The following is a 26,415-nucleotide window of genomic DNA, read 5'->3' as shown; positions in this document are numbered from 1 at the left end:
ACCAACTTAGAAAGTAGTATTATAATTCACCAAGGCATTCAAAAGATGCTCGCTCTGTATGGTGTTATACAACCAGAAGAACAAGACAAGCGCTATTCACACTGTTTGTTGCTAGGTGCCTTCGAGTTGGGTCAGACTCATAGTGGCCCTATGTACAACAGAACAAAACACTGCTGGGTCCTGTGCCATACTCACAATTGTTACTATGCTTGAGCCCATTGTTGCAGCCACTTGTCAATCCATCTCGTTGAGGGGTCTTCCCCTTTTCTGCTGATCCTGTACTTTACCAAGCATGATGTCCTTCTCCAAGGACTGGTCACTCCTGATAACATGTCCAAAGAACATGAGATGAAGTGTTGTCATCCTGCTTCCAAGGAGCACTCTGGCTGTACTTCTTCCAAGACAGATTTGTTCATTCTCCTGGCAGTCTGGGGTATATTCAATATTCTTCACCAACACCATAATTCAAAGGCATGGATTCTTCTTTGGTCTTCTTTATTCATTGCCCAGCTTTTGCATGCATATGAGTTGATTGAAAATACCGTGGCTTGCATCAGGCGCACCTTAGTCCTCAAAGTGACATCTTTGCTTTTCAACACTTTAAAGAGGTCTTTTGCAGCAGATTTATCCAATGTAATACGCTATTTCACTTCCTGACTGCTGTTTCCATGGGTGTTGATTGAGGATCCAAGTAAAATGAAATCCTTGGCAACTTCAATATTTTCTCCATTTATCATGATGTTGCTTATTGGTCCAGTTGTGAGGATTTTTTTCTTTTTCTTTATATTGAGGTGTAATCCATACTGAAGGTTGTAGTCTTTGATCTTCATCAGTAAGTGCTTCAAGTCCTCTTCGCTTTCAACAAGCAGGGTTGTGTCATCTGAATATCACAGGTTGTTAATGAGTATTCCTCCCATCCTGATGCCACGTTCTTCTTCATATAGTCCAGTTTCCTGGATTATTTGCTCAGCATATAGATTTAACAAGTATCATGAAATGATGCAACCCTCATGCACACCTTTCCTGATCTTAAACCACGCACTATCCTCTTGTTCTGTTCAAACGACTGCCTCTTGGTCTATGTACAGATTCCCCAATTAAGAGCACAATTAAGTGATATGGAATTCTCATCCTTTTTTTTTTTTTTAATTTTTATTGTGCTTTAAGTGAAAGTTTACAAATCAAGTTGGACTCTCATATAAAAATTTATGAACACCTTGCTATATACTCCTAAGTGCTCTCTCCCTGATGAGACAGCACACTCCTTCCCTCCACTCTCTTTTTTTGTGTCCATTCAGTCAGCTTCTGACCCCCTCTACCCTCTCATCTCCCGTCCAGACAGGCTTTGCCAACATAGTCTCATGAGTCTACTTGATCCAAGAAGCTCATTCTTCACCAATATCATTGTCTATCCCATAGTCCAGTCCAATCCCTGTCTGAAGAGTTGACTCTGGGAATGGTTCCTGTTTTGGGCTAACAGAAGGTCTGGGGACCATGACCTCCGGGGTCATTCTAGTCTCAATCAGACCATTAATTCTGGTCTTTCTACTAGAATTTGGGGTCTGCATCCCACTGCTCTCCTGCTCCCTCAGGGGTCCTTTGTTGTGTTCCCTGTCAGGACAGTCATCGGTTGTAGCAGGGCACCATCTAGTTCTTCTGGTCTCAGGCTAATGTAGTCTCTGCTTTATGTGGCCCTTTCTGCCTCTTGGGGTCATAATTATCTTGTGTCTTTGGTGTTCTTCATTCTCCTTTGCTCCAGGTGGGTTTAGACCAAGGAATTCTCATTCTTCATAATGTTATCCATAATTTGTTATGATCCACACAGCCAAATGCCTTTACATAGTCAATAAAACACAGGTAAACATCTTTTTGGTATTCTCTGCTTTCAGCCAAGAGCCACCTGACATCAGTAAAGATAGTCCTAATTCCACATCCTCTTTTGAATCTGGCTTGAATTTCTGGCAGTTCTCTGTCTATGTATTGCTGCAACCATTTTTGAATGATCTTCAGCAAAATTTTACTTGTATGTGATATTAATGATATTGTTTGATAATTTCTGCATTCTGTTGGATCACCTTTCTTTGGAATGGGCACAAATATGAATTTCTTCTAGTTGGTTGGCCGGGTAGCTGTCTTCCAAATTTTTTGTCATAGATGAGTGAGCACCTCCAGCACTGTATCCATTTCTTAAAACACCTCAATTTGTATTCTATCAACTCCTGGAGACTTGTTTTTCACCAGTGCAGCTTGGACTTCTTCCATCAATACCACGAATTGTTGATCATACGCTACCTCTTGACATGGTTGAATATTGACCAATTCTTTCTGGCACAGTGACTCAGTGTATTCCTCCCATCTTCTTTCGATGCATTCTACATCATTCAGTGTTTTGCCCATAGAATCCTTCAATATTGCAAATCGAGGCTTGAATTTTTTTCTTTAGTTCTTTCAATTTGAGAAATGCCAAGTGTGTTCTTCCCTTTTGGTTTTCTAACTCCAGGTCTTTGCACGTGTCATTATAATATTTTGTCTTCTAGAGCCACCCTTTGAAATCTTCTGTTCAGTTCTTTTACTTCATCATTTCTTCCATTTGCTTTAGCTATTCTAAGTTCAAGAGCAAGTTGCAGAGTCTTTTCTTACATGCATTTTGGTCTTTTCTTTCTTTCCTGTCTTTCTAATGACCTCTTGCTTTCTTCATGTATGATGTCCTTGATGTCATCCCACAACTCGTCTGGTCTTCAGTCATTAGTGTTCAATGTGTCAAATCTATTCTCGAGATGGACTCAGGAAAGAAGGAGGACAATTCAAACTACTCTTAATGAATTTTATAAAAAGAAATAAAACCCTTTAATTCCCAGTTTTCTAATGTTTTAAATTACAGTATACTAAATGTTTTATTTTTTTTTCTAAATGTTAGTTTTACCTTTTTCCCCATTTCCCTATATAACAGGGACAGTAAGAGAGCTTTTAATATTTTAACAAAAACTTTTAAAGGTCACAGAACAATTGTAATTTTTCCCATTGATAATTACAATTGCTTGGTACAATTTTAGCTTGCAGTCATTGAAACATGGTGTCAGGTTAAAATTGTTCCATGTGAAATTCTCTAACTGGAAACTGATGTGCTGGGTAAATGGCTGAATGTGCCTTTATCTGAATGTCAAACATCATTTCTTATACAGTGTTCATTCAGCACATTTTCAGGTAAAAAAAAAAATCATTTTATCGAAAAAGAAGGCATCATTGTCCAAAAATGCTATAACTTTACGGCAAACATTGTTAACTGAACAGTTATTGTGTGAGGTAACTCTATACTGTTGTTGTTGTTGTTAGGTGCCATTGAGTAGGTTCTGACTGATAGCAACCCTACGTACACTAGAACAAAACACTGCCTGGTCTGGTGCTATCCTTACATCCTTGCTATGCTTGAGCCCATATTTGCAGCCACTGCGTCAATCTATCTCATCAAGGGTCTTCCTCTCTTTTGCTGATTCTCTACCATATCAAGTAGGATGTCCTTCTTCAGGGACTGGTCCCTCTTGATAACATGTCCAAAGTACGTGACACAAAGTCTCACCATCCTCTCTTCTAAGGAGCATTCTAGCTGTACCTCCGAGACAGATTTGTTCATTCTTCTGACAGTCCATGGTATATTCAATATTCTTTGCCAACACCATAATTCAAAGGCATCAATTCTTCTTTGGTGATCTTTATTCATTGTCCAGCTTTTATATGCATACGAAGCGATTAAAAATACCATGGCATGGGTCAGGCACACCTTAGTCCTCCAAGTGACATGTTTGATTTTCAACACTTTAAAGAGGTCTTTTGCAGCAGATTTGCCCAATGCAATATGTCGTTTGATTTCTTGACTGCTGCTTCCATGGGCATTGATTGTGGATCCAAGTAAAATGAAATCCTTGAGAACTTCAATATTTTCTCTACTTCTCATGATGTGGCTTATTGGTCCAATTGTGAGGATTTTTGTTTTATGTTGAGGTGTAATCTATAGTGAAGGCTGTAGTCTTTGATGTTCATCAGCAAGTGCTTCAAATGCTTTTCACTTTCAGCAAGGAAGCAACTTTATGCTAGCAACCTTAAATATGCAAACTGTTACTTCCAGCATTTGTAACCAGACACATATATCAAGGCTCTAAAGGGGGAAAATTGCAAAACAGTACACAAAAAACTTCCACTAATGACTAGATAGTGGGGCATTTAATTTAATTCAATAAGAGTAGCCCTCTGATGGGTTTCAGGGAACTTCCTAACACTCTCTTCTGTTAGCCTCTACTTAAACTCTTTTGCCCCATTCTACCTCTGGCTCCCCACCCCACAGTCACTGTTTTGTTCTCAGCAAATGACCTTTCCTTCTACAACCCAGGGAAAATTGAGGCCATCATACATCGGCTCTCAGTTCCCTGCTCACCTCCTTTTCCAGGTTTCTCTATAACTCCCTTCCCACCAGTCTCACAAAAGAAGCATTCCTCCATTACTAAGCTATCTCCTACCTGTAGTTCAATTTTTTAAGTTTTTACTTTGAAATAATTCCAGATTTACAGAGGAGTTGCAAAGATAGTACAGACCATTTCCAAATACTTTCACCCAACTTGCCCTAATATTTTTATCTTACATAACCATGTTGCACATATCAAAACTAAGAAATTAACATTGATACAATTTTTTTTTTTTTTTTTACAGACTTTATTTGGATTTTTCCCAGTTTTTCTATTCATGCCCTTGTTCTACTCCAGGATTCACTACAGGATGCCACATTGCATTTGATTGTCATGTCTCCTTGTGGAGACTCATATCGACTCCATGTGACAGAGTAGAACTGCCCCATAGGGTTTTCTAGGCTGTGATCTTTTTTTTTTTTTTTTAAATCTTTAAGACAGCAAATTTTTCCCTTGAGGCTGCTGCTGGGTGGGTTTTAACTGCGAAGATTTCCATTAGCAGTCAAGCACTTAACTATTTTACCACCAGGGCTCCTTAGGTGTTGCAGCAGGTGTGCCACCAGGGCTCCTTCATGTCTCCTTGGTCTTCTCCAGTCTGTGACAGTTTCTTAGTCTTTCCTTATCTTTTACGACATTGACAGTTTTCAAAAGTACTGGTGATGTATTTTGTAGCATGTCCCTCACTTCGGGTTTGTCCAGTGTTTTCTCATTATTAGACTGAGGTTACGGATTTTGGGGAAGAACAGTACAGAGGTGAAGTGCCCTTCTTATCACATCATTTCATGGTATCTTATGATATTAGCATGACTTATCACTGGTGGTGTTAACCTTGATCATTTGGTTAAGGTGGTATTTGCCAGGTTTCTCTACTGTAAAGTTATTATTTTTTTCCTTTCCATATTCTATTTATTAGAAGTGGGCCATTAAGTCTAATTCACTCAAGAAAGGAATTAAGCTCTACTCCCTGAACAGAGAAGTACCAAAGAATTTATAGACATATGTTAAAATCACTGCACTATTTAATAAGTATTTGTGGGGAGATACTTTGAGGTCACACAAGAATCCTGTTTCTCCTAAAATTTTCCTCTGCTAGTTTTAGCACTCATCAGTGAATCTTGCCTGTAGCAATTATCAATGTGGTGTTCTAATGGTGATATCCTATTTCCCTCATTTCATCCGTATTTATTCATTGGAATTTGTCTGCAAGAAATATTGTCCATTCTTCCCCATTTATTTATTTGATCATTTCTATCAGTACTGAGTATAGGTATTTATTTTTATTCTTTGTGTTATAATCCAATACCATCATTATTTACTTTGTTGTTCAGACTGTTCCAGTTTTGTTCATCGGGAGCTCTTTAGGTTGGCTCCTGGGTCCTTTTGACATGCCTCTATCTCCCTCCCTTCCCCCACCCCCTCCCCTTTTTTTTGAGCATTTCCTCCCTTTTTGGCACTACAAGATGCTCCAGGCTCATCTTGTATTTTCTCTGCCTCACTCCTGGAATCAGTCTGGTTTCCTTTATTGAGAAAGGGTACTTAGAAACCAAAATCTGGGTGCTAGGTGTACCTGTTGCTAGAGAGGTGCCAATGCTTCTCGGTCCTTTCAGCAAACAATGCTAGGAAATATATGTATGTATACTTACATATGTATACACACATATCTATGTTTATTTCTGTATCTATCTCTCTATGTAGCAAAATAAACATGACTTCATACTCTAATCCAGCACCACAGGGTTCATTCTAGCCTTCCCTCCTTGCTTATTTGTAACTCCTTACTCTACAGCGAGAAACCTGGTTCTCATTATCTGTATTTACTTATTTGTTCAACCTTAGTATATATGTAAATTTATATGTAGTTTTTTTCCTCATAGATAGTATTCTATGAATTGGGCAAATTTTCAGTTAGGAGTTTTTGTATATTTATACTGGCTCTTGCTCTATGGTCCCAATTCTCCCTGAGGCAGGCATAGTTGGTTAGCTCAAACAATTGCTATCTCCAACCCTCCAATCCTTGCTTGGTTCGCATTACTAAGGCCACCTCCCAAAACAAAACAAGCTCCCAAGCAGAAACCACTGTTGTACCCACATGTTGCAGAGACTGCAAGATGGCTCCCAGTGTCTGCTCTCCCTTTCTTTCTCAAAACAGAATTTGAATAGTAGCTGGACACATGGCAATTCTAAATAGACACTACATTTCTGAAACTTCTTTCAACTAGATGCTGCCTTGTGACAAAATACTGGCCTACAAGATACACACAGAAGTAATGTGTATAATTTCAAAATGTGTTCTGGAGAAGGGACGATTCCTTTTCTTTACTCACTCCTGCTGACTGGAATGTAGATGGGATAGCTCAAGCTGCAGCAGCTATTCTGGACCATGAGCTAGAAGGAGCCTAGGTTCCTGATGACTTGGTGTGAACATAGCTGTCATGCTAGCATCAGGCTGACACCTCCAAAATTCATTTACATGAGAGAAACTTTTGAAGTCAGTTATTATTTTGGTATTTCTGCCACTGCAGCTAATGTAATCTTAATATATTAAATGACCCAGGTCTGGCTAACAAAAACTAAGGGGAAGTTTGATGGGTTGCTTTTGAGCAAAATGTTCTTCCTTCCCATAAGAAGAGATTCTTCTCTCCCCACCCTGGCTCTCCTCCTGTTTCCTGCCACTATGTGTTGGATAAGCAGCTTCTGTGCCAGAAAGCATTTACAAATGACATATTCCCATTGGTCTTCAGCCTTCCCCTTTCAACCGATCCTCTTTCAGGGCCCACAATTATACCCAAGTCTAATGTACCTGAAATAACAACTTAGCCTGTACCCATCTGTCGTAATCATCTCATGTTGCTATAACAGAAATACCACAAGTGGATGGCTTCAACAAAGAGAAATTTATTCTCTCACAGTTTAGTAGGTTACAAGTCTAAATTCAGGGTGTCAGCTCCAGAGGATGGCTCTCTCTCTGTCAGCTCTGGAGGAAGGCCCTTGTCATCAATCTTCCCTAGTCGAGGAACTCCTCAGGTGCAGGGACCCCAGGTTCAAAGGACATGCTCTGCTCCTACTGCTGCCTTCTTGCGGTATGAGGTCCCCTGTCTCTGCTTACTTCTCTCTTTCCTATCTCAAAAGAGATTGGCTTAAAACACTATGTAATCTTGTAGATCTCATCAATTTAACTGCCGCTAATCCATCTCATCAACATCATAGATACAGGATTCACAACGCACAGGGAAATTATATCAATCATGAAATAGAAGACAACCAAACAACACTGAGAACGACGGCCTAGCCAAGTTGACATATATTTTGGGGGGACACGATTCAATTCATGACAGACATCATTGTAGAACAGAAAACCAAAAAAAAAAAAAAAAAAAGGTAAAGTAGAGGGTCAGCAAAAAAACAGGAAGACCCTCAACGAGATGGACTGACACAGTGGCTGCAACAATGGACTCAAACATAGCAATGATTGTGAGGATGGTGCAGAACCAGGCAGGGTTTTATTCTGTTGAACATGGGTCATCATGAGTCAGAACCGACTTGACCATACCTAACAACATCTAACAACAACACACTCACCTCCCAGGTAGTTGCTTCCATTCTTGTGGTTTCAAAGATTGACGGTAGCTTTCTTGACAACTGGGGACCTATTCTAGACTCCTCAGTTAAGCAGAGGTGAGTCAAAGGTGCTTTGGTTAATACTTCTTTTCTGTTAGATTAAGCACATCCTCCCTAGTCCCGCAGTTCCTTATGTAAGATACCAATTACTACCTGTGGTCTCTTTCGCCTTAAGAATATTTTGCCTTCACCATTCCCCTAGTTAAGTGGTTCCCAGATTTACATATTTAATTTTTAAAAAATTTGCAACCCACACCTACTTACAATATCGTTCATAAAAGGATATTTTAACACCAAACTCTAAGGATCTAGTGCAGTCCTTTAAATTAAATACTTCTGGCTTTATGAAAAACTCACTGCTTTGCTCTAACGTTTCCTTTTTTTGCTGCAGATCCATAAAAACTTTATAACGGGAGCCCATGTTATGTATGTAACAAGGAAATGTATTAATGCACAAGCATTCATAACCTTTTTCCTTTGTTCCCCAGCCACCTTTCCTCCCTGCTCAAATTCTTTTTGGCCTTATTATGCATTTGGGTTAATGGAGTAAACTTGAAAAGAGAACTCGAAAAGCAGGAGCTGTAGAGAATAGTTAGAATTCCCTTAAAAAGGTAAAGAATCACTTCCAAAAAGAACACTTAGGTAGGCAAGAAGGCGAAGAGGCATGTCTAGGCTTGAGGGAGTTACGAGATGAGCTAGACATATGAGAGAAACCGAAAATGATGAAACGTGAAGAAAAAAGAATTTCAGGAAATTTGCTGTATATTGCGTGTAGTCCCCTTGGTACCTTCTTGAGAGTTGAGGTAGGGATTTAAATTTTCTTTTTCCTTTCTGTTGTACTTTCATCTTTTTTAGTGGGATTCCAGAACACAAGGTTGTTGATAGTTTAGTTGCCATGGAGTTGGTTACCACTCATGGCGACCACAGGTGTCTGAAGCAGATCACCATGCGTGTCGTCCGAGGCACCTCTGGATGGGTTCAAACTGCCTATCTTCTGGATAGTCCAGCGCTTAATCATCTGTGCCACCTGAGGGCCACGAATACAAGGCAAAGGCTTACGCATAGCTCAATGGCTCCAGGCAGAGGCTCTGGAATCTCGCAGCTCCCTGCGCCAACTGCCCAGATGCCCTCTCTCCCTCTCCAGCATTCTCGACGTCCCAGGGCCCGCCCTCGGCGTGCATGTCGCCCCCTCTGCGGAGACAGGTCTCCTCCGTGCGCTCACAGCACCTTGCACCTTTACTCCAGCTTTCCTCGCAGTGTGTTGTAACTGTTTAAAGGGTCTGACTCCCGGCTACACCGAGGGGCCCACCACGTTTCATCGCTCCCCATCCATCCCTGGGACCAGCACAGCGCAGCCTGGCACTTCACAGATCCTCAATTAAAGTGGCCGTGAAGGAAGACGCTGTACCTTCTGGGTGGGGAGGCGGGGAAAGGCTTTCCCCCTACAACTTGTTGCCAGGAACGCCTGGCTTAGCAGCGACGCCTGGTGGGGCGGGGAAGGGAGAAGACGGGGGGACACTTCCCCTGCCAAGTCGCCTCGGCCTCACCTCGCGCGCCCTCGGTCACTCAGCGCCCTCCCGGCGCACTGCCGGGGGCGGCTCCCCCGCCCTCCCCCGGGAGCCGGGCGCTGGGGCGGGCGCGGTGCATTGTGGGCAGAGGGGCGGGGGTTGGGAAGATGGCGGCTCCCAGCCTCCTCAACTGGAGGCGGGTTTCCTCCTTCACGGGGCCGGTCCCCCGCGCCCGGCACGGACACCGGGCCGTGGCCATCCGGGAGCTGATGATCATCTTTGGAGGGGGCAATGAGGGCATCGCGGACGAGCTGCACGTCTACAACACCGGTAGGCGCGGTCGCGGCAGCGGTTCCTCTGCCGAGTCTGCGGCCGCGGAGGGGGAGGGGAGGCGAGGCGGCAGCCCCGGGCCTGACAGCTGTCACCGCCTGGCTCCCGGGGCCACCGCGGTCACTGCCTACCCGGCCGGCTGGCAAGGAGCGCGATTCGGCCGGGCGGCCGCGGCCCGCCAGTGTCCCGGGCGGCAGCTCCATGTTCTGGGGCCGGCGGGGCGGGACCGGACCCCGAGCGGGGCGCGCCGGCCCTGAGGCGGGCGGTCCAGCGTCTCTCCCCCGCCCAGCCCCGCTGGCGGACGTACGCGAGAGAGTTTCCATCCGCCTGGGCCTTTCCCCGAAGTCTCGGCCACTCCAGGGCCCCGAGATCCCATCCCTGTCAAAACACCAAAACGACTGAAAACCAGAGCTCTGGGCCTTTCCGTCTTTGCCTTTCTTCAAACTCCCTTAGGAGGAGGAGAATCTTGGGGTTGACGAGGGAAAAAGGAGCCATTCTGGTACTTTCACCCCAAATACAGCCCCGTTGTTTGGCAGGTGGCAGTCACGATTTACCCTATTGGTAGCTTTCTAAACTGAGGGGGAAGTGGTTCGTGGGTGAGACCGGCGTTGTCACTGCATGTATAGGTAGGTGGTTGGGTGTGTGTGCCAAAGCTCAGCAGCGCAGCGTTCTTCTGGACTGGTCCTACTGTCATAGCTCCAGCACCACTGCAAATCCCTGCTGCCTCTGGCGGTGGAGGCTCAGCTGTTGAGTACTTCTGTGGCATAGAAAGGAGGTTGGGATTCCATTTTTCCCACTTAGAAATGCTCCGGCTATCATGTTTCTTTGGTGTAAGGCGAATTACTGAATTTTGAGTCTGTTGCAACCATCAGTACATTTTTTGTTTGACAAGGCCACTTAATCATAGTGGTCGTTTAAAGGTGAAAAAAACAGTGGAGTAGGGAAATTTTTACTTTTTGCCCTCTTCGCTTGCCAGCGCTCCAGCATATAAAGTTGAAAAGTTATTTGACAGTTTGATATAAAGTAAAAACTCTGGCTTAGACCTGGTTTGAATCCTGCTCTGCCAGTTGCCCAGGGTCAGAAGTATAGTCACTAAACCTTTGTAAGGCTCAGAGTTTTGATTTATGATTGTACCCACCCAGCCAGATTTTTGTAAGAAATGCTGTAGATCTGGGCGTCTCTACAGCAGTACGTTGACATTTGGGGCCAGGTAATTCTTTGTTGTTGGGGGCTTACCTGTGCATTGTAAGATGTTTAGTAGCTTCTGTCCACTAGATGCCAGGAGCACTCTCCCCTAGCACTCTCCTCCTCTCCCTCCTAGTTGTTAAAACCAAAAATGTCTCCTGACATTGCCAAATGGCCCCTGGGGAGCAGTCATTCCCAGTTGAGAACCACTGATATAGATGATACATGTAAAGCACATACCACATAGTATGTGGTAGCAGTTGTTTATTATAATTGGTTTTAATTTTATTTTGGCAACTAGTTACCAATCAGTGGTTCCTACCAGCTGTTCGGGGAGACATCCCTCCAGGCTGCGCTGCCCATGGATTTGTCTGTGATGGCACCAGAATATTAGTATTTGGGGGAATGGTTGAATATGGAAGATACAGCAATGAGTTATATGAGTTACAAGTAAGTGAATTTCAAATTTATTATCTCAATCTGAAGCTTTTATAACTCTTCAAACGATTGCAAAATATTTCATTAACATATTTAAAATAGTGTGAGCATCGCATATTACAGTTTCAAAGAAAATGTTTCCACTTAACTAAAAAGCATTAAGTTTCTAGTGTAAGCCTTTTTTTAATACCCAGTGCAACATTTCTAACATTAAGACATCTGTTACTTTAGTATCAGTTGTACATGTATTTAGGTTTTCGTATCTTAGGGCAGCAGTTCCAAACTTTAGCCTGAGACAGAGGCTCCTGGAGGACTTGTGAAAGCAGATTGTTGGGTTTTGCCCCTGGAGTTTCTGATTCAGATCTGTGGTGGAAGCCTGGCATTCGCATTTCTAACAAGTTCCTAGCGGTGCTGCTGGTCTGTAGGCCATACTTTGAACTACTGCCTTAATGTTGTAGAAATTGTTACCCTCACACCAATAATCGCTCCCCCCCGCCCCCTGCCGCCCGGTAATACATATAAAAAAAGGGTAATGGATTCATATAGTTTTTCTAAATTTGACTCTCTTTATTAAATCAGACTCTTCAACAGCCCTAGCTGACTTTTCTTCCTGAACTGTGCATGTGTTCAGGACCATAATTGTGAGGGCATCTGCTCTTTGGCCTGCACGTGTGGATTGTACCTATTTACAAGCAACCCATTTCAAAAATAGCTTCAGATAAAGAAAATACCAATAACCAGAGAATAAGTTTTGGAGTTTAGTTTGTTAAAGCAGCTTTATGTTTATTTAAAGGTTAAAATATATACCATTCATGGATTTCCTAATTTCAGAAAGTAGAAATACATAAATTATATTTAGTTAAAGCTATACATGATATTTATTTTTTCATTTAGAAAATACTTTAGAACTGTTAAAAAACCCAAAACCTATTGCCATCAAGTTGATTCTGACTGGTAGCAACCCTATAGGACAGAGTAGAACTGCCCCATAGAGTTTCCAAGGAGCGCCTGGTAGATTCAAACTGCCGACCTTTTGGTTAGCAGCAGTAGCACTTAACCACTATGCCACCAGGGTTTCCTTAGAGCTGTTAAAACAAAAAAAAACCAAAACCCAGTGTCGTCAAGTTGATTCCTACTCATAGCGACCCTATAGGACAGAGTAGAACTGCCGCCTAGAGTTTCAGAGGAGCGCCTGGTGGATTTGAACTGCTGACCCTTTGGTTAGCAGCCGTAGCACGTAGCCATTATGCCACCGGCATTTCTTTTTAGAACTGTTAGTGGTTATTATTATAAGCTTTCCATAGTTTGCCATTGCGGAAATCTGTGAATATGAAAGAATAGATTGAATTTCTATTGGAACATTTATTTTAATTCCAGAAATTAGCTTACTTGTCGTTTGTCTCAAAAATAACTTATTAGAGCCTTCTGATTGGATTTGGATTAAAATGTATTGGTCTGATGTTAAGGGACCTGGTCTGCTTCCGTAAAGATTTACAGTCTTGGAAAAGCTATGGGGCAGTTCTACTCTGTCATATAGGGTTGCTAAGAGTTGGGATCAACTTGACAGCTTTGGGTTTTTTTTTTCAGGGGGGAAAGGGGCTTCTGATGTTGCACTCCTGACAGTATAGGAGTATTTTTCTGGTTTTATCTTAGTGTACTTATGCTCTTTTTTAGGCAAGTCGTTGGTTGTGGAAGAAAATGAGACCCCAGCCCCCTTCTTCTGGTTTACCTCCTTGTCCTCGGCTTGGACATAGCTTTTCTTTATATGGTAACAAATGCTATTTGTTTGGTGGCCTGGCAAATGAAAGTGAAGATTCAAACAATAACGTTCCCAGGTATGCTGACTCTTTTTCAGACCAAATTCTTACTTTATGATTTAAATTAGGGACATTTGATTTCTTCCATCTCTAACTATTAAAAGGGATCAATCTTAGCCTTTTGCATTTAAACCTGAACAATGAACAAATCTGCCTTCCTGTGTTTTGCTTAGTCCCTGGAGGATATAGTTTTCGAAATTGCCCTTTCTAATCTGAAATAATCTTACTAAGTTGATATTAATGTAATTGCTTATATCAATATATTTGCATATATTGAGCTGTAACGTATTTTAGCTAGGTCGTAAATTATAATGAATAGTATTAGATGGCTATTTTATAATTAGGTTTCCCTGGGAATTTGGTGACAAAAATCTGACTATAAATTGAAGGCCATCATTTTCATTTTTCATACAGGAAGCTGTTAAAATGACTCACTAGCGAATACTTTTAGAACAAATCATCTCCTTTTTGCAAACAATTAATCACTGCTGCTTTTTTTCCCCCTGAATAGTGTTTTGATCACATGGTCATTATAGCACTCAGGATTTGGAGATTTAGAGCCTAAAAAGCTGTTTTCTGATTCTGGCTTCACTGATTAAGCCATGTGCATTCTTTAGAGCAAGTAATCCAAGCCTAGTAATCTAAGTTTTCCATCACTGTAAAATGGAAGTGATAAAAATATTTAATTTACATTGTCATTGTGATGGTTAAATAATATCATTGGCCTAATTTTCAAAGCACTTTCACGCAGCCCTCTAGCATATAGTACAATATGTAGTTGTCATCCCCAGTGTGTATCTTTTTACCTATACTAGATTGATGGTAGGGTCTTTAGCTTCCCCACCCCCAACTTTTAAAATCTGGAAAATAGAGAAAAGGAAAAAAAAGATTATTCTACCACACTATGCTAGATACTTAGGCTTTTAGCACATCTCTTCATTTTTCCATTAAAAAAAAACAGGTTTTTAAAATACACAATTATAAAACATTAAAGAGGTTAAAAATTATTCAGTTCTTCCTCACACTTGTTATTTTCTGTCTTTTTGATTATAGCCATTCTAGTGGGTGTGAAACGTGTCTCATTGTGGTTTCAATTTGCATTTTCCTAATGACTAATGATGTTGAACGTTTTTTTGTTTGCTTATTAGCCATTTTATCTCTCTTCTTTGGTGAAATGTCTATTCAAGACGTTTGCAAGTTTTTTAATTCGGTTGTTTGCAATCTTATTACTGAGTTATAAGAGTTCTTTATATATTCTGGATATAAGTATTTGTGTTTTTTTTTTTTTAATCAGGATTACAAATTGCAAATATTTTCTCCCATTCTGTGGCTTGTCTTTTCATTTTCTTAATGGTGCACTTAATGGTGGTGGTGATGTGTGTGTTTGTGTGTATGTGTGTATACGTGCACAACTGTCACCGCTATTTATTTTCAAAACTCCTGATAAAAACTCTGTACTCATTAAGCAATAACTCCCAATACCGCCTCCTTCAGAGCCTGGTATTAATGGTGTCTTTTGAACTGTAAAAGTTTTAATTTTGATGAAGTCCAGTTGATCAAAATTTTCTTTTATGGATCATGCTTTCAGTGTCATATTTAAGAACTCTGCTTAACACAAAATTATGAAGATTTTCTTCTAAAAATTTTATAGTTTTAGCTCTTACATTTAGGTCTGTGACTCATTTTGAGTTAATTTTTGTGTGCGGGATTAAGTAAGGGTCTAAATTCATCTTTTTTGTATGTGGCTATCCAGTTGTTCCAATACCATTTGTTGAAAAGGCTATCCTTTCTCCATTCATTTGCCTTGGCGTCTTTGTCAAAAATCAGTTGATCATAAACATAAAGGGTTATGGACTCTCCATTTCAGTTCCATTGATCTGTATGTTCATCCTTATGCTAGTACCACACTGTCTTGATAATTGTAGCATTACAGTAAGGTTTATCATAGGAAGGTGTAGATTCTCAAATTTTGTTCTTTTGCAAGAGTGTTTTGGCTCTTCTAGATTGTTTGTACTTCTATGTAAATTTTAGGATCAGCTTGCCAATTTTTACGAAAAATGCCTGGAATTTTGATAGGGATTGTGTTGAATCTACAGATCAGTTTGGAAAAAGTGCCGTTTTATTAATACTGGGTTTTCTAATCCATGAACATGAAATGCCTCGCCACTTATTTAGATCTTCTCTAATTTCTCTGAGCAATGTTTTATAGTTTTCAGTGTATGAGCCTTGCTTTTATTTTGTTAAATTTATTCCCAAATATTTTATTGTTTTTGATGCCATAGTGAATGAAACTGGTTTATTTCGTTTTTAGATTGTTTATTGGTACTATATGGAAATAACAATTTTTTTTTTAATATTGATCTTTTATCCTGAAACCTTGCTGAATTTATTTATTAGTTTTAATTGCTTTTTCATGGATTTCTGTTTTTATTATTGATCCTTTAAGTGTCCTTTATAAATTTTGTTTTATTTACTCCAAATAGTTATGTCATTTTTTTCATTTTAAATGTTTGTGTTATCTGTCCCATTCTTCTAATCAGACTTGCTAGTGATTTGTTATTTTATTGGTATTTTCAAACAGCTATTTCTTAGTTTTATTGACTTTTTCTTTTTCATTTATTTTTTTAATCTCTATTCTTTTTTTTCTGACTTCTTGATATGAATGCTTACTTAGTTCATTTATTTTCTGTTGTTTCCGAATAAAGGCTATACATTTTCCTCTGGATACTGTTTGGCTCTGTCCCATAGGTTTTGGTATATAGTGTTCTTAGTATAGTGTTCTTAGCATATATAGTGTTCTTAGTATCATTAATTTCTATTTCTTCTTTAATGTAAAAGTAATTTTTTTTTTCAAGTGGAAAATGTTGTTGTTGTTAATATCTGGTTTTATTATATCGTGGTTAGAAAATGTAGCCTAAGAAGTTTCTCCTTTTTGGAGTTTGTCTTTGTGGTCTCCTTTACAGTTAGTTTTTGTGATTATTTTATAGGTATTCTTAGAGACCTGGGCTCTTGATTGTTTGGATACAAGGTCATTTATACATTAAATCAACATTTTAAATTATTATTCAAATGCTTATTTATTTTGCAGGTCTAGGTGATATCAGTTTCTGAGTGACATATTAAAATCTCCCGTGGATTTGTGTTTTATTCTTACATATCTAATAATTTTTGTTTCACATATTTTTTATGAGATATTATGTGTATAAAGGTTGATTTTTGCTACCCTTACTTTATTTTTTTTGCACATTCCTGATACATTTGTTCAGTCCTTTATTTTTGACCTATGTGCATCATTTTGTTGTAGACTTACCTTTTGGAAGTAGTACTAAAAGTTAGCTAGTATGAACTGGTACAGCATTCTGGTTGGTGTCCATTCAGATTAGTTTAAGTCTATGCCAGGTCAGTTGTTAAATAGTTTTAATATCATCCTTGCTTTTAATAGCTTATGGCTAGATTCAGGGTCCTTTTGTTTCCCTTGCCTCCTTCTACTTCAAAGACTTGAAGGGAAGTTTTTCCTACCCTCATATTTTATGTTTTCCACCTACTCTGGTTTGTTGCTGCTTTTTCCCTCTTTTCCTGTGTTTGCTAGATTATTAAAAGTTGTAATGAGGTTGAACATTTTATATGTTTGTGTGTTTACATGTGTGTGTATAAATACACGTCTATATAATTTTTATTTCCTATTCTGTCAACTGTCAGTTTACATCTTTCTACCTATGTCTGTTGTGTGGTTGATCATTATCTTACTGATTTTGTAGGAGCTCTTTATGTTAAGGAAATTTGATCTTTTTTTGTGATGTGCACCAGTTTTTTTTAAAATACATACCTTGTCCTTGTTTTGTTTTTTAAACCATCTTATTAACTGCTTTCCATTTTCTATTCTTTGCTTCTTTTTTCTTTTCCTTACTTTTTCTTGATATATTATTTTTCTTTGACTCTTTTCCTGTAGTTATTTGAAAGTTATACATGCTAATTCTAGTTGTCCCTTAGTTGCTCCGAAATTAATGTATTTAAAGGGCTTGTCATCCTTGAGAATAAATTACTGCCATTTAGCATTCTTTTGCCTATCCTCTTATTCTGTATGTTCCATATATTCTTGAATTTTATTCTGTATTATAATAATATTAAGAAATTAAGTTTTTATAAGTCTTTCTTCATGATTCCTTAGATTTCACAACCACATTTATCAACATCGATTTAATGTTAACTATAAATTTCTAGTTTCTTTGTGCTACCATTTCTCTTATCCATTGTATTCTTTCTTGGACTTCTTATTTTTCCTGGATAACATCCTAGAATTATTTCCCCCCAAAACAATTATATGGCTGAACTATGAGGTTTTATACATCCTAAAATGTTTTAATTTTACACTCTAACTTGGATAATAATTTGGTAGGAAATAAACTCTTATAAAAGTCATTTTGCTCAAAACTTTGAAAACATCCATATCACAGCTGACAAATTTAATCCCAGTTTCTAAAGTAAAAAAAGCTGTCTAAGACGTTGCTATAGAGTGAAGAAAAAAAAAAGTTGTAACTTAGCCCTTGTACTATGGTTTCATTTATCCATATGTGGCTATCCATAGAGAGAGATGTCTGAAAGGTCTGAAATGTCATTAATAGTGATGGTTCTAGTTAACTATTGTCATGTAACAAACTGTCCCAAAACTTAATGATGTAAAACAACAGCCATTTTATTATGCTTATAGATTCTGTGGGTCAGGAATTCAGACAGGACACAGATGGGAAGGCCTGAATGGTCACTCTCTTATCTGGTACCTCAGCTGAGATGGCTGAAGGACAGACTTAATTGGGCCTGTCACCCTACATGCCTGCATGTAGCCCCTCCAGAACAATGATTTTGTGGAAGTTGGACTTCTCACATGGTGGTTCTTGGTGCCAGGATCGAGTGTTCTCATGAAGCTGCACTGGCCTTCTATGACCTAGGCTCAGGAGTCACATAGTGTCCTTTCAGCATACTCTATTGATTGAAGTAGTCACAATCTTCCCCAGATTCAAGAGGAGGAGACATAGACCACACCTCCTGATAGGAAGAGTGTCAGAAAATTAGCAGCTAGATTTTAAAGCCACCACAGCCATCATCGACAGGAGTATTGGCTAAATGATGGCAGGGATTTTTTCACATTTTTGTTCACTACTGGTCCCTGGTGCTTAGAGGAGTGCCTGGTACATATTACTGTTTGATAAATATGTGATGAATGAATGAGGTGTGGGGTTTCTGCTCTCCCAATACCTTTTTAGTACTGTGTGAATTCTTCACAGGAAGCATGTATTGTCTTTAGAAATAGAAGCAAAAATTAAAGCAAATAAATGGTATATGTTATCATAATGTTTTGATTTCTTTCATAATATTCTAGATACTTAAATGATTTCTATGAGTTGGAACTACAGCATGGTTCTGGTGTTGTGGGTTGGAGCATTCCAGTGACTAAAGGGATTGTGCCTTCTCCAAGAGAATCCCACACAGCCATTATATATTGCAAAAAAGATTCTGGAAGTCCTAAAATGTATGTTTTTGGGGGAATGTGTGGTGCTCGCCTGGATGACCTATGGCAACTTGAGTTAGGTAAGCTTAACTTGATTCAGGTTTGGGAATTGGTAATGATTGTTGGTGTTGTTAGTTGCTGTCTGGTCGATTGCAGCTCATGGCAACCTCATGTATGCAGAGTAGAATTGTTCCATAGCGTTTTTTAAAGGCTGTGACATTTCATGAGCACATTGCCAGGCTTGTCTTCAAGGAGCCTCTGGGTGGGTTCAAACCACTAGCCTTTCAGCTAATAGTTGAGTGCTTAGCTCTATGAGCCATCCAGGGTTATGATTAATAAAGGCAAATTAAAAATCCTTTGAAAAATATTTTTGATTGTAGTGTTTATTGAGTTGCACACACTTTATAACCAGTGCTTGTAGCCCCAGGGGCAGCTAAGGTATGATGTGCATGGTTGCTGATGAATCAGGTTGAACAAACTAATGTTAGATTTATGGTAGTAACTCTCCTGTGCTTCCTGAAGGTAAGGTACATATGTCTTGGTTTGCTGGGATGGTCCTTATTTATGCTTATTGTCCCATGTAATTATCAAGAATACCCTCTTCCACTCTCAAAAGTGCCCCAGTTGGGGATGATGAATTATATGGTTACCGTACTTACAAGAAAGGCAGCATTAGTAATGTTATATGCTAGTCAGTTAAAAAAAAAAAACCCTGGGTAAGCATTTCTAGGGTATAAGAAAGAGTGATAGGGATACTAAGAGTATATAACAGTACTCTTATTTAAAATTGTTAAAATCCTTAATCTTAATTTTTAATTGGTGACTCTCTGAGAATACCTTCATTATAAATATTAACATTCAAATGTAAATAGATTTCTGTGATTGGCAACTTAGGTCAGCTGGAAATGTTTAAGATGAAATTCAAATAACTGTCTTGAAACATTTTTGCTTCAATTTGGTAGTCCTCTTTTTTTTTTTTTTTTAACTGTAAATTGAGGTCATTTGCTGTTATTAGATCAAGTTGCTAATATACTTATTTTTACTTTTAGAAACTATGTCATGGTCAAAACCAGAGACTAAAGGAACAGTGCCACTTCCACGAAGCCTTCACACAGCCAATGTTATAGGAAACAAGTATGGTTTTGTTTTGTTTTTTTTTAACCATCTTAAGAAAGATACACACAAAGAAAAGTGATGCTGCTAGTTTCTTGGAAACAGGTTACTGAACTTAGCAATGTTTGATTGTGCTTACTGAAGCTAAAATAATGTTCCTACAGAAGCTAAAATACTTAATGTGCCATTTTTTCATCATACTTCCTCTTATACTTCTTCACATACCTCACAATGCTTGCACAGAGTAGGTATTACATAGTGTAAGGCACAGTGTTGTCAAGCTGATCTGCCTTCTTGAAAAGCTTGACACACCTAACTCACTGTTTTCTTTGTACATATTTTTGGTAGTGCTTGATCTGTACTCAGCACATACTCTCAGTGGTTATTCTTTGGACGGTAGTGTAGAGCTATGGTTAGAATACAAACTCCATAACCAGATTGGCTAAATGAAGTCTCAGCTCTGTACTTGTCCTGTGTGAGCTTTGGCAAGGAAACGTAATCTGCCTGTGCCTCAGTTTCTTCAGGTATAAAATGAGGAAAATAATAGAGCCTACTTTACAAGGTAGTTGTGAGAATTAAGTGGATCAATACATATAAAATGCTTAGAACAGTACCTGATATATAGAGAGCACCCTATAAAGGTTAGCTGTTTACTACCATCAACATGTCCTCTTGTTTATGCAACAGTGATCTGGGATTAGGAGTACTATCTAAGTGGAATTTGGTGAAGTATTTACTAGTATAGGGATTTAACCTTACAAATAATGTTTTAGAAAACTACTAGTTATAATTTAGAACCTCATTAGTTCTGTTTTAAAAATAGCCCCCAAACCAGTCTTTATTCTTAAACATAATCTTATACATTTTTTTATTAGCGTAACCCTTTTATAAAATGCAATTTTCCATTGGAACCCCAATACATAAAATAAAAATAGCACTTCTCTGGTTGGCAAGACGTCTCCTGGGTCCTGCACCTGGCCTGATGAGTCGTTTTCCTTCAGCAGCCATTAAGCATGTCTCAAGAACCCCTAGGCCCTGAAGAGAACATAGTTTAAAATTTTTTATTTGAGTGATATCAGTGACCCAAGTTATATGAAACTTAATCCTCTTTGGTTACCATATGCATACAATTCAAAATTTGACTGGGTGTCATAGATCACTGGGCACCCTTCTTATACCCTTAGTATATTATAGACAATATGGATTTATATATGTTCTATAATTGAAATTTTCCCCACATTAAATATCTTTTCAGAGAGAAATAACTATGATGTTGTATTGCCTCATAAAATTGTGAACTCTTGAAGGTAGACATCATTTTATTCATCATCTTATTCCCATTGCCTTGACAGTGACAAATGTGTGACTAGTCCTGAAGCTTTGAGTCAACAAATAAGCAATTTGTCCATTCTTCTCAGCATTTCAAGTCCAAAAAGTAACAATAAAACTTAAAAAAAAAAAATTAGCAACTACTTTATGTTCTTTTTTCTTTTGGTATTTCAGGATGTACATTTTTGGTGGATGGGTTCCATATAAAGGGGAAAATATTGAGACGTCACCTCATGATTGTGAATGGAGATGTACTAGTTCATTTTCTTACCTAAATCTGGGTGAGTCTTTTAAGAGTTACTTATTGAAATAAAATTTCTTAATAAAAGAATTTTTTGTCATTTTATTGTTTAAGGACCATAGCTTAGTCATTTCTCTGTTTCTCTATTTTTAGATACAGTTGAGTGGACCACCTTAGTATCAGATTCTCAGGAAGATAAGAAAAATTCAAGACCAAGACCAAGAGCTGGACACTGTGCTGTTGCAGTTGGCACTCGATTATATTTTTGGAGTGGAAGAGATGGCTACAAAAAAGCATTGAATAGTCAAGTTTGCTGCAAGGATCTTTGGTATCTTGATACTGGTAGGTAAGAGTACTTATTTAACAAAATTTGTCCTTTATGTATATAAATACTCAAATAATGTCTGTCTTTTGAGATTTGCTGTAACTGTCACCACCCTCTTTCCCGTAATTAAAAATAAATGGGAGAAATAGTATATGTAGATACTCCGCCCTCCAAGAGATGGAGCTTGTTTCTCCTCCCCTTGAGTGTGAGGGGGACTTAGTGACTCGCTTCCATAGAGTATGGAAAGGGGAAAAATAGTAACTTTACAGTGGAAAAACCTGGGAAACACCACCTTAATAAAGTGATCAAGGCTGACATTACTAGTGATATGTTATGTGGGTATCATTTACCCTCTGATATCATGCAAGTCGAAGGCACTTCACGTCTGTGGTATTCTTCCCAAATATCTATAACAACAGCCTAACCATGAGAAAGTATCACCGGACCCATATTGAGAGACATTCTGCAGGACATATGAACATTACTCTTCAAATGTTTCAGGGTCATGAACAGCAAAGAAGGACTGAAAAATAGCCGCAGATTGGAGGAGACTAAAGAAACGTGACAGCTAAATGAAATGTAGTATCCTGGATTGCATCCTGGAACAAAAAAGGGCATTAATTGAAAAACCAAGGAAATTTGAGTAGTCTGTAGTTTAGTTAGTAGTGTTACACTGTCTTAGTCGTCTAGTGCTGCTATAACAAATACCACAGGTGGATGGCTTTAACAAAGAGAAATTTATTCTCTCACTGTCTAGTAGGTTACAAATCCAATTCAGGGCATCAGCTCCAGGGGAAGGCCCACACCATCAGTTTTCCCCAGGTCTGGTAGTATTTCAGCACAGGAACCTCAGGTCCAAAGGATGCACTGTGCTCCCAGTGCTGCTTTCCTGGTGGTATGTAAGGTCCCCATGTCTTTCTGCTCACTTTCTTTTGTATCTCAAAAGAGATTGGCTTAAAACACTATCTAATCTTGTAGATCTCATGAATATAACTGCCACTAATCCATCTTAGGAAAACCTGGTGGCGTAGTGGTTAAGTGCTACAGTTGCTAGTCAAAGGGTCAGCAGTTTGAATCTGCCAGGCGCTCCTTGGAAACTCTATGGGGCAGTTCCACTCTGTCCTGTAGGGTTGCTATGAGTTGGAATCGACTTGACAGCACTGGGTTTGGTTTTTGGTTTGGTTTGAATCCATCTTATTACATCATAGTGATAGGATTTACATCACATAGGGAAATCATGTCATATGGTAAAATGGCAGGCAGTCATACAGTCATACAAGGGAATCATGACCTAACCAAGGTGATAGATATTTTGGGGGGACACCGTTCAATCTATGACATATACCAATGTTAATTTCTTAGTTTTGGCAAACGTACTATGATTATTTAACATGTTAACATGAAGGGAAGCTGGGTAAAGGGTATGCGAGAACGCTGTACTGCAACTTTTCTCTAAGTCTAAAATTATTCCAAAATAAAAAGTTTTAAAGAAAGTATTAGAACACCAATTTTTTTAAAAACTGGAACTCACATCCATTTTTCAATAAGTATTGATTGATTGACAACTGTGTATCTAGAATTATTCTAAATGCTGAGAATACAGCAGTGGACAAGACTAAGAATGTTCTGTTGTCAAAGAACTTAAGTTCTAGGCGGTGTGAGGGCAGGGAGGATGACGGGCACTAATCAAATAAATTAACAAAATAATACCAGTTCCTGGTAAGATAATAAGACACAACCATAAGACAGTGATAGGGGCTGCTGGGAATGAGGTAGGGTGGCTTCTTCAGAGTGGGTGATCAGAAAAGGCCTCCATGATGAGATGGTATTTGAGATGTGATCCAAACGGTCAGAAGGTGCTACCTATGTAAAAAGCTGGGGAAGGACACTGCAGGTCGTGTGAATAGCAAGTACGAGGGCCCCGAGATAGGAATACTTGGCATGTTAGGGAACGATTTGAACTGAGTGAACAAAGAAGAGAGTGTTGAAAAGGAGATTAGAGAGTGACCACAGGACAAATCATGTAGGGCCTGGAAAGCCATGATAGAGTTTAAATTGTATTTACAGTACAATGGGAAGTTATTTATAAGTTTAAAGGAGAGATGTGACATGATCTGATGTACATTTTGGAGTGCTCACAGGGAGTTGTATGGAAAATAAATTGTCAGGGGGGCAAAAGTGCAAGCAGGGAGACAAGCTAGGCAGCTTTGGCAGTAGCCAGAGCAGTGTCTTAGACTATAGCAGGGACAATAGAGATGGGGAGAAATGGATAAATTCAGAGTATATTTTGGAATTCTTGTTGACAGAACTGACTGATGAATTAGGCATGACAGGTGACAGAGCGACATGAAAGATGACTCCTAAGTTTTTAGCTTGAATAATTTGGTGGTGTTTTCATTTAGTGAGATGGGGAAGGCCGAGGGGAAAACAAATTTGTGGAAAAAATTGAGTTCCATTTTGTCCGCGCTAAGGATGTAGTAAGAATGTGAAATAGACAGTTGAATGAGTAAACAAGTCTAAAGTCCAGTAGAGAAATCAGATCTGGAAATATGTGTTGTTATAGGGGAAAAGCATGCAAAATGGGTAGACTCCATAGCATTCATTATAGCTTCAAAAAGATGCACTGTGACTTTAGTTTTTTTTTTTTTTTTTGATGTATAAATAGAAATCTCTGAAGGGATATACACCAAAGTATTATCTGAAAAGGACTGTACATTTTCTTAACAATTTTTCTCTTACCTATATTTTTTACAGTAATATGCTTTTGTAATATAAAAACAGTCTAATTTTAAAATTAAGGTAATCAAAAAATTAATAATGGAACAATTAAGTTAGAGACTAAATGTTTTCTGTGGGAGAAGCAAGGAAGAAAGAAGTATAAAAAATCCAACTTACTGATTCATCTTTGAAATCAAGAATTATCAACCAAGGTCCGATGATGGGCTTTGGTCTCAGAAATTGGATGAAAAAATGTGTGCATATGAATTTTGCTCAGTTGAGAATCCATCGCTGTAAGCAGATTCTCTAAGAGATTGGTGACTTAAAAAGGTTATAAATCATTGGCTCTGAATGGCCAGTTTTTCCATAAACCTTTCCATGAAAGATTTTAGACACCAGTGTCCATCTAAAAGTAACTGTGCCCACTATTGTAAAGTTGGCCTTATCTCTTGATAAGTTAGCATCAGTATTTGGGGGGATGAGGGACTCTTCATCTTGCATTTTTTCACTTTTAGTTAAACTTTGTGCATTCAGTGACAATTAAAAGAGTAATACAATTCTATAAGGCTTTTTATGAAAAATAGCAGTCCTTTGATTCCACCTTCCCCCCCTTTTCCTTGCCTCACAAGCATCTGCTTTCAACTCTGTTAAAGGATTCTTTGGGCATTTATTTTCATGACTCTATATAGCATGTGTGTATTGTTACTTCAACTTTTTTTCAGATTAGGTATAATGTCACTTTCTGCGGTGTATGTAAGGATTTATCTCTTCTTCCCACCATTCCTCTCCTCTCTCTCAGACACCCTCCCTATCTTCCAGCCTCTCAATATGTTTACACTAAAATTTTGTTAGATGAGTATTCAGTGTTTACACTATGACAGTATAAACACTATTCACAGTTAAACCATGCAGAATACTGTGAATTCCTTCCTTGCACAATTTTTTTATTTGCCATGAAGTAATAATAGTCACTTTTGTTTAAGTTTGTATGTATTTACCACTGATTCAATCCATATTCTTTGTCATTTGTTTAAATCATCTCTCATTTTGGTTAGATGCATCAGATATTCTGCCACATTTCATTGTCTTGAAAAAATTTCTGCTGTTCCAATCTGGGATGGTTACCTTCTACAGATCGAGCAGGGGCTGTCCTGGATTCTCTCTTCATCATCTTCCTGGAGATATATTTTGCCACTCACCTGTGCTGGATTCCCAGTTTCCTGGACCCCACATTTTTTCTCTTTCTTAAGCGTCTTAGTTATCTAGTGCTGCTATAACAGAAATACCACAAATAGATGGCTTTAACAAAGAGAAATTTATTTCTTTACAGCAAAGCAGGCTAAAAGTCCATATTCAGGGTGTCAGCTCCAGGGGAAGGCTTTCTCTCCCTGTTACTCCTCTTATCAATCTTCCCCCTAGACTAGGAGGTTCTCCATGTGGGGACCCCGGGTCCAAAGGACATGCTCTGCTCCCAGCACTGCTTTCTTTGTGGTATGAGGTCCCCCTGCCTCTCTGCTCACTTCTTTCTTTTATATCTCGAGATTTCCTCAAAACACAATCCAGTCTTGTAGATTGAGTCCTGCCTCACTAACACAACTGCCACCCATCTTCCCTCATTAACATCTTAGAGGAAGGATTTAAAACATATAGGAAAATCACACAATACTGGGACTCATGGCCCAGCCAAATTGATACATGTATTTTTGGGGGGACATAATTCAATCCATGACACTTAGCTTACTTCATTTTTCTGTGAAATACTTCCCAGGAAAAGGGTGCACAGGTGATACATTTATTTTGAGATCTTGCATTGTTTGAAAATGTGCTTAA

At 38.9% G+C, this 26,415-nt stretch overlaps 1 protein-coding gene across 3 annotated transcripts in view; it reads left to right on the top strand.

The window, feature by feature from the left end:
* Positions 1 to 9,729: 9,729 nt before the first annotated feature.
* Positions 9,730 to 26,415, top strand: part of HCFC2 (host cell factor C2) — a 59,600-nt gene continuing 42,914 nt past the window's right edge. For 2 of the 3 annotated variants that reach the window (XR_002783653.2, XM_003405303.4), the window contains exons 1-7: positions 9,730 to 9,913; positions 11,400 to 11,548; positions 13,211 to 13,371; positions 18,731 to 18,939; positions 19,909 to 19,993; positions 21,476 to 21,582; positions 21,696 to 21,884. Coding sequence is in view for 2 of the 3 variants with exons in the window: in XM_003405303.4 (XP_003405351.1) it covers positions 9,751 to 9,913; positions 11,400 to 11,548; positions 13,211 to 13,371; positions 18,731 to 18,939; positions 19,909 to 19,993; positions 21,476 to 21,582; positions 21,696 to 21,884 (1,063 nt within the window). In the remaining variant the exon portion in view is untranslated. The remainder of the gene's footprint in view (positions 9,914 to 11,399; positions 11,549 to 13,210; positions 13,372 to 18,730; positions 18,940 to 19,908; positions 19,994 to 21,475; positions 21,583 to 21,695; positions 21,885 to 26,415) is intronic. The other variant, XM_023539042.2, reaches the window with a different exon arrangement.

This window comes from Loxodonta africana, chromosome 4 (genome assembly GCF_030014295.1).
Source record: "Loxodonta africana isolate mLoxAfr1 chromosome 4, mLoxAfr1.hap2, whole genome shotgun sequence".
NCBI lineage: Eukaryota > Metazoa > Chordata > Mammalia > Proboscidea > Elephantidae > Loxodonta > Loxodonta africana.
The sequence above is the reverse complement of the archived record's forward strand: the minus strand, read 5'-3'. Positions and strand labels throughout refer to the sequence as shown.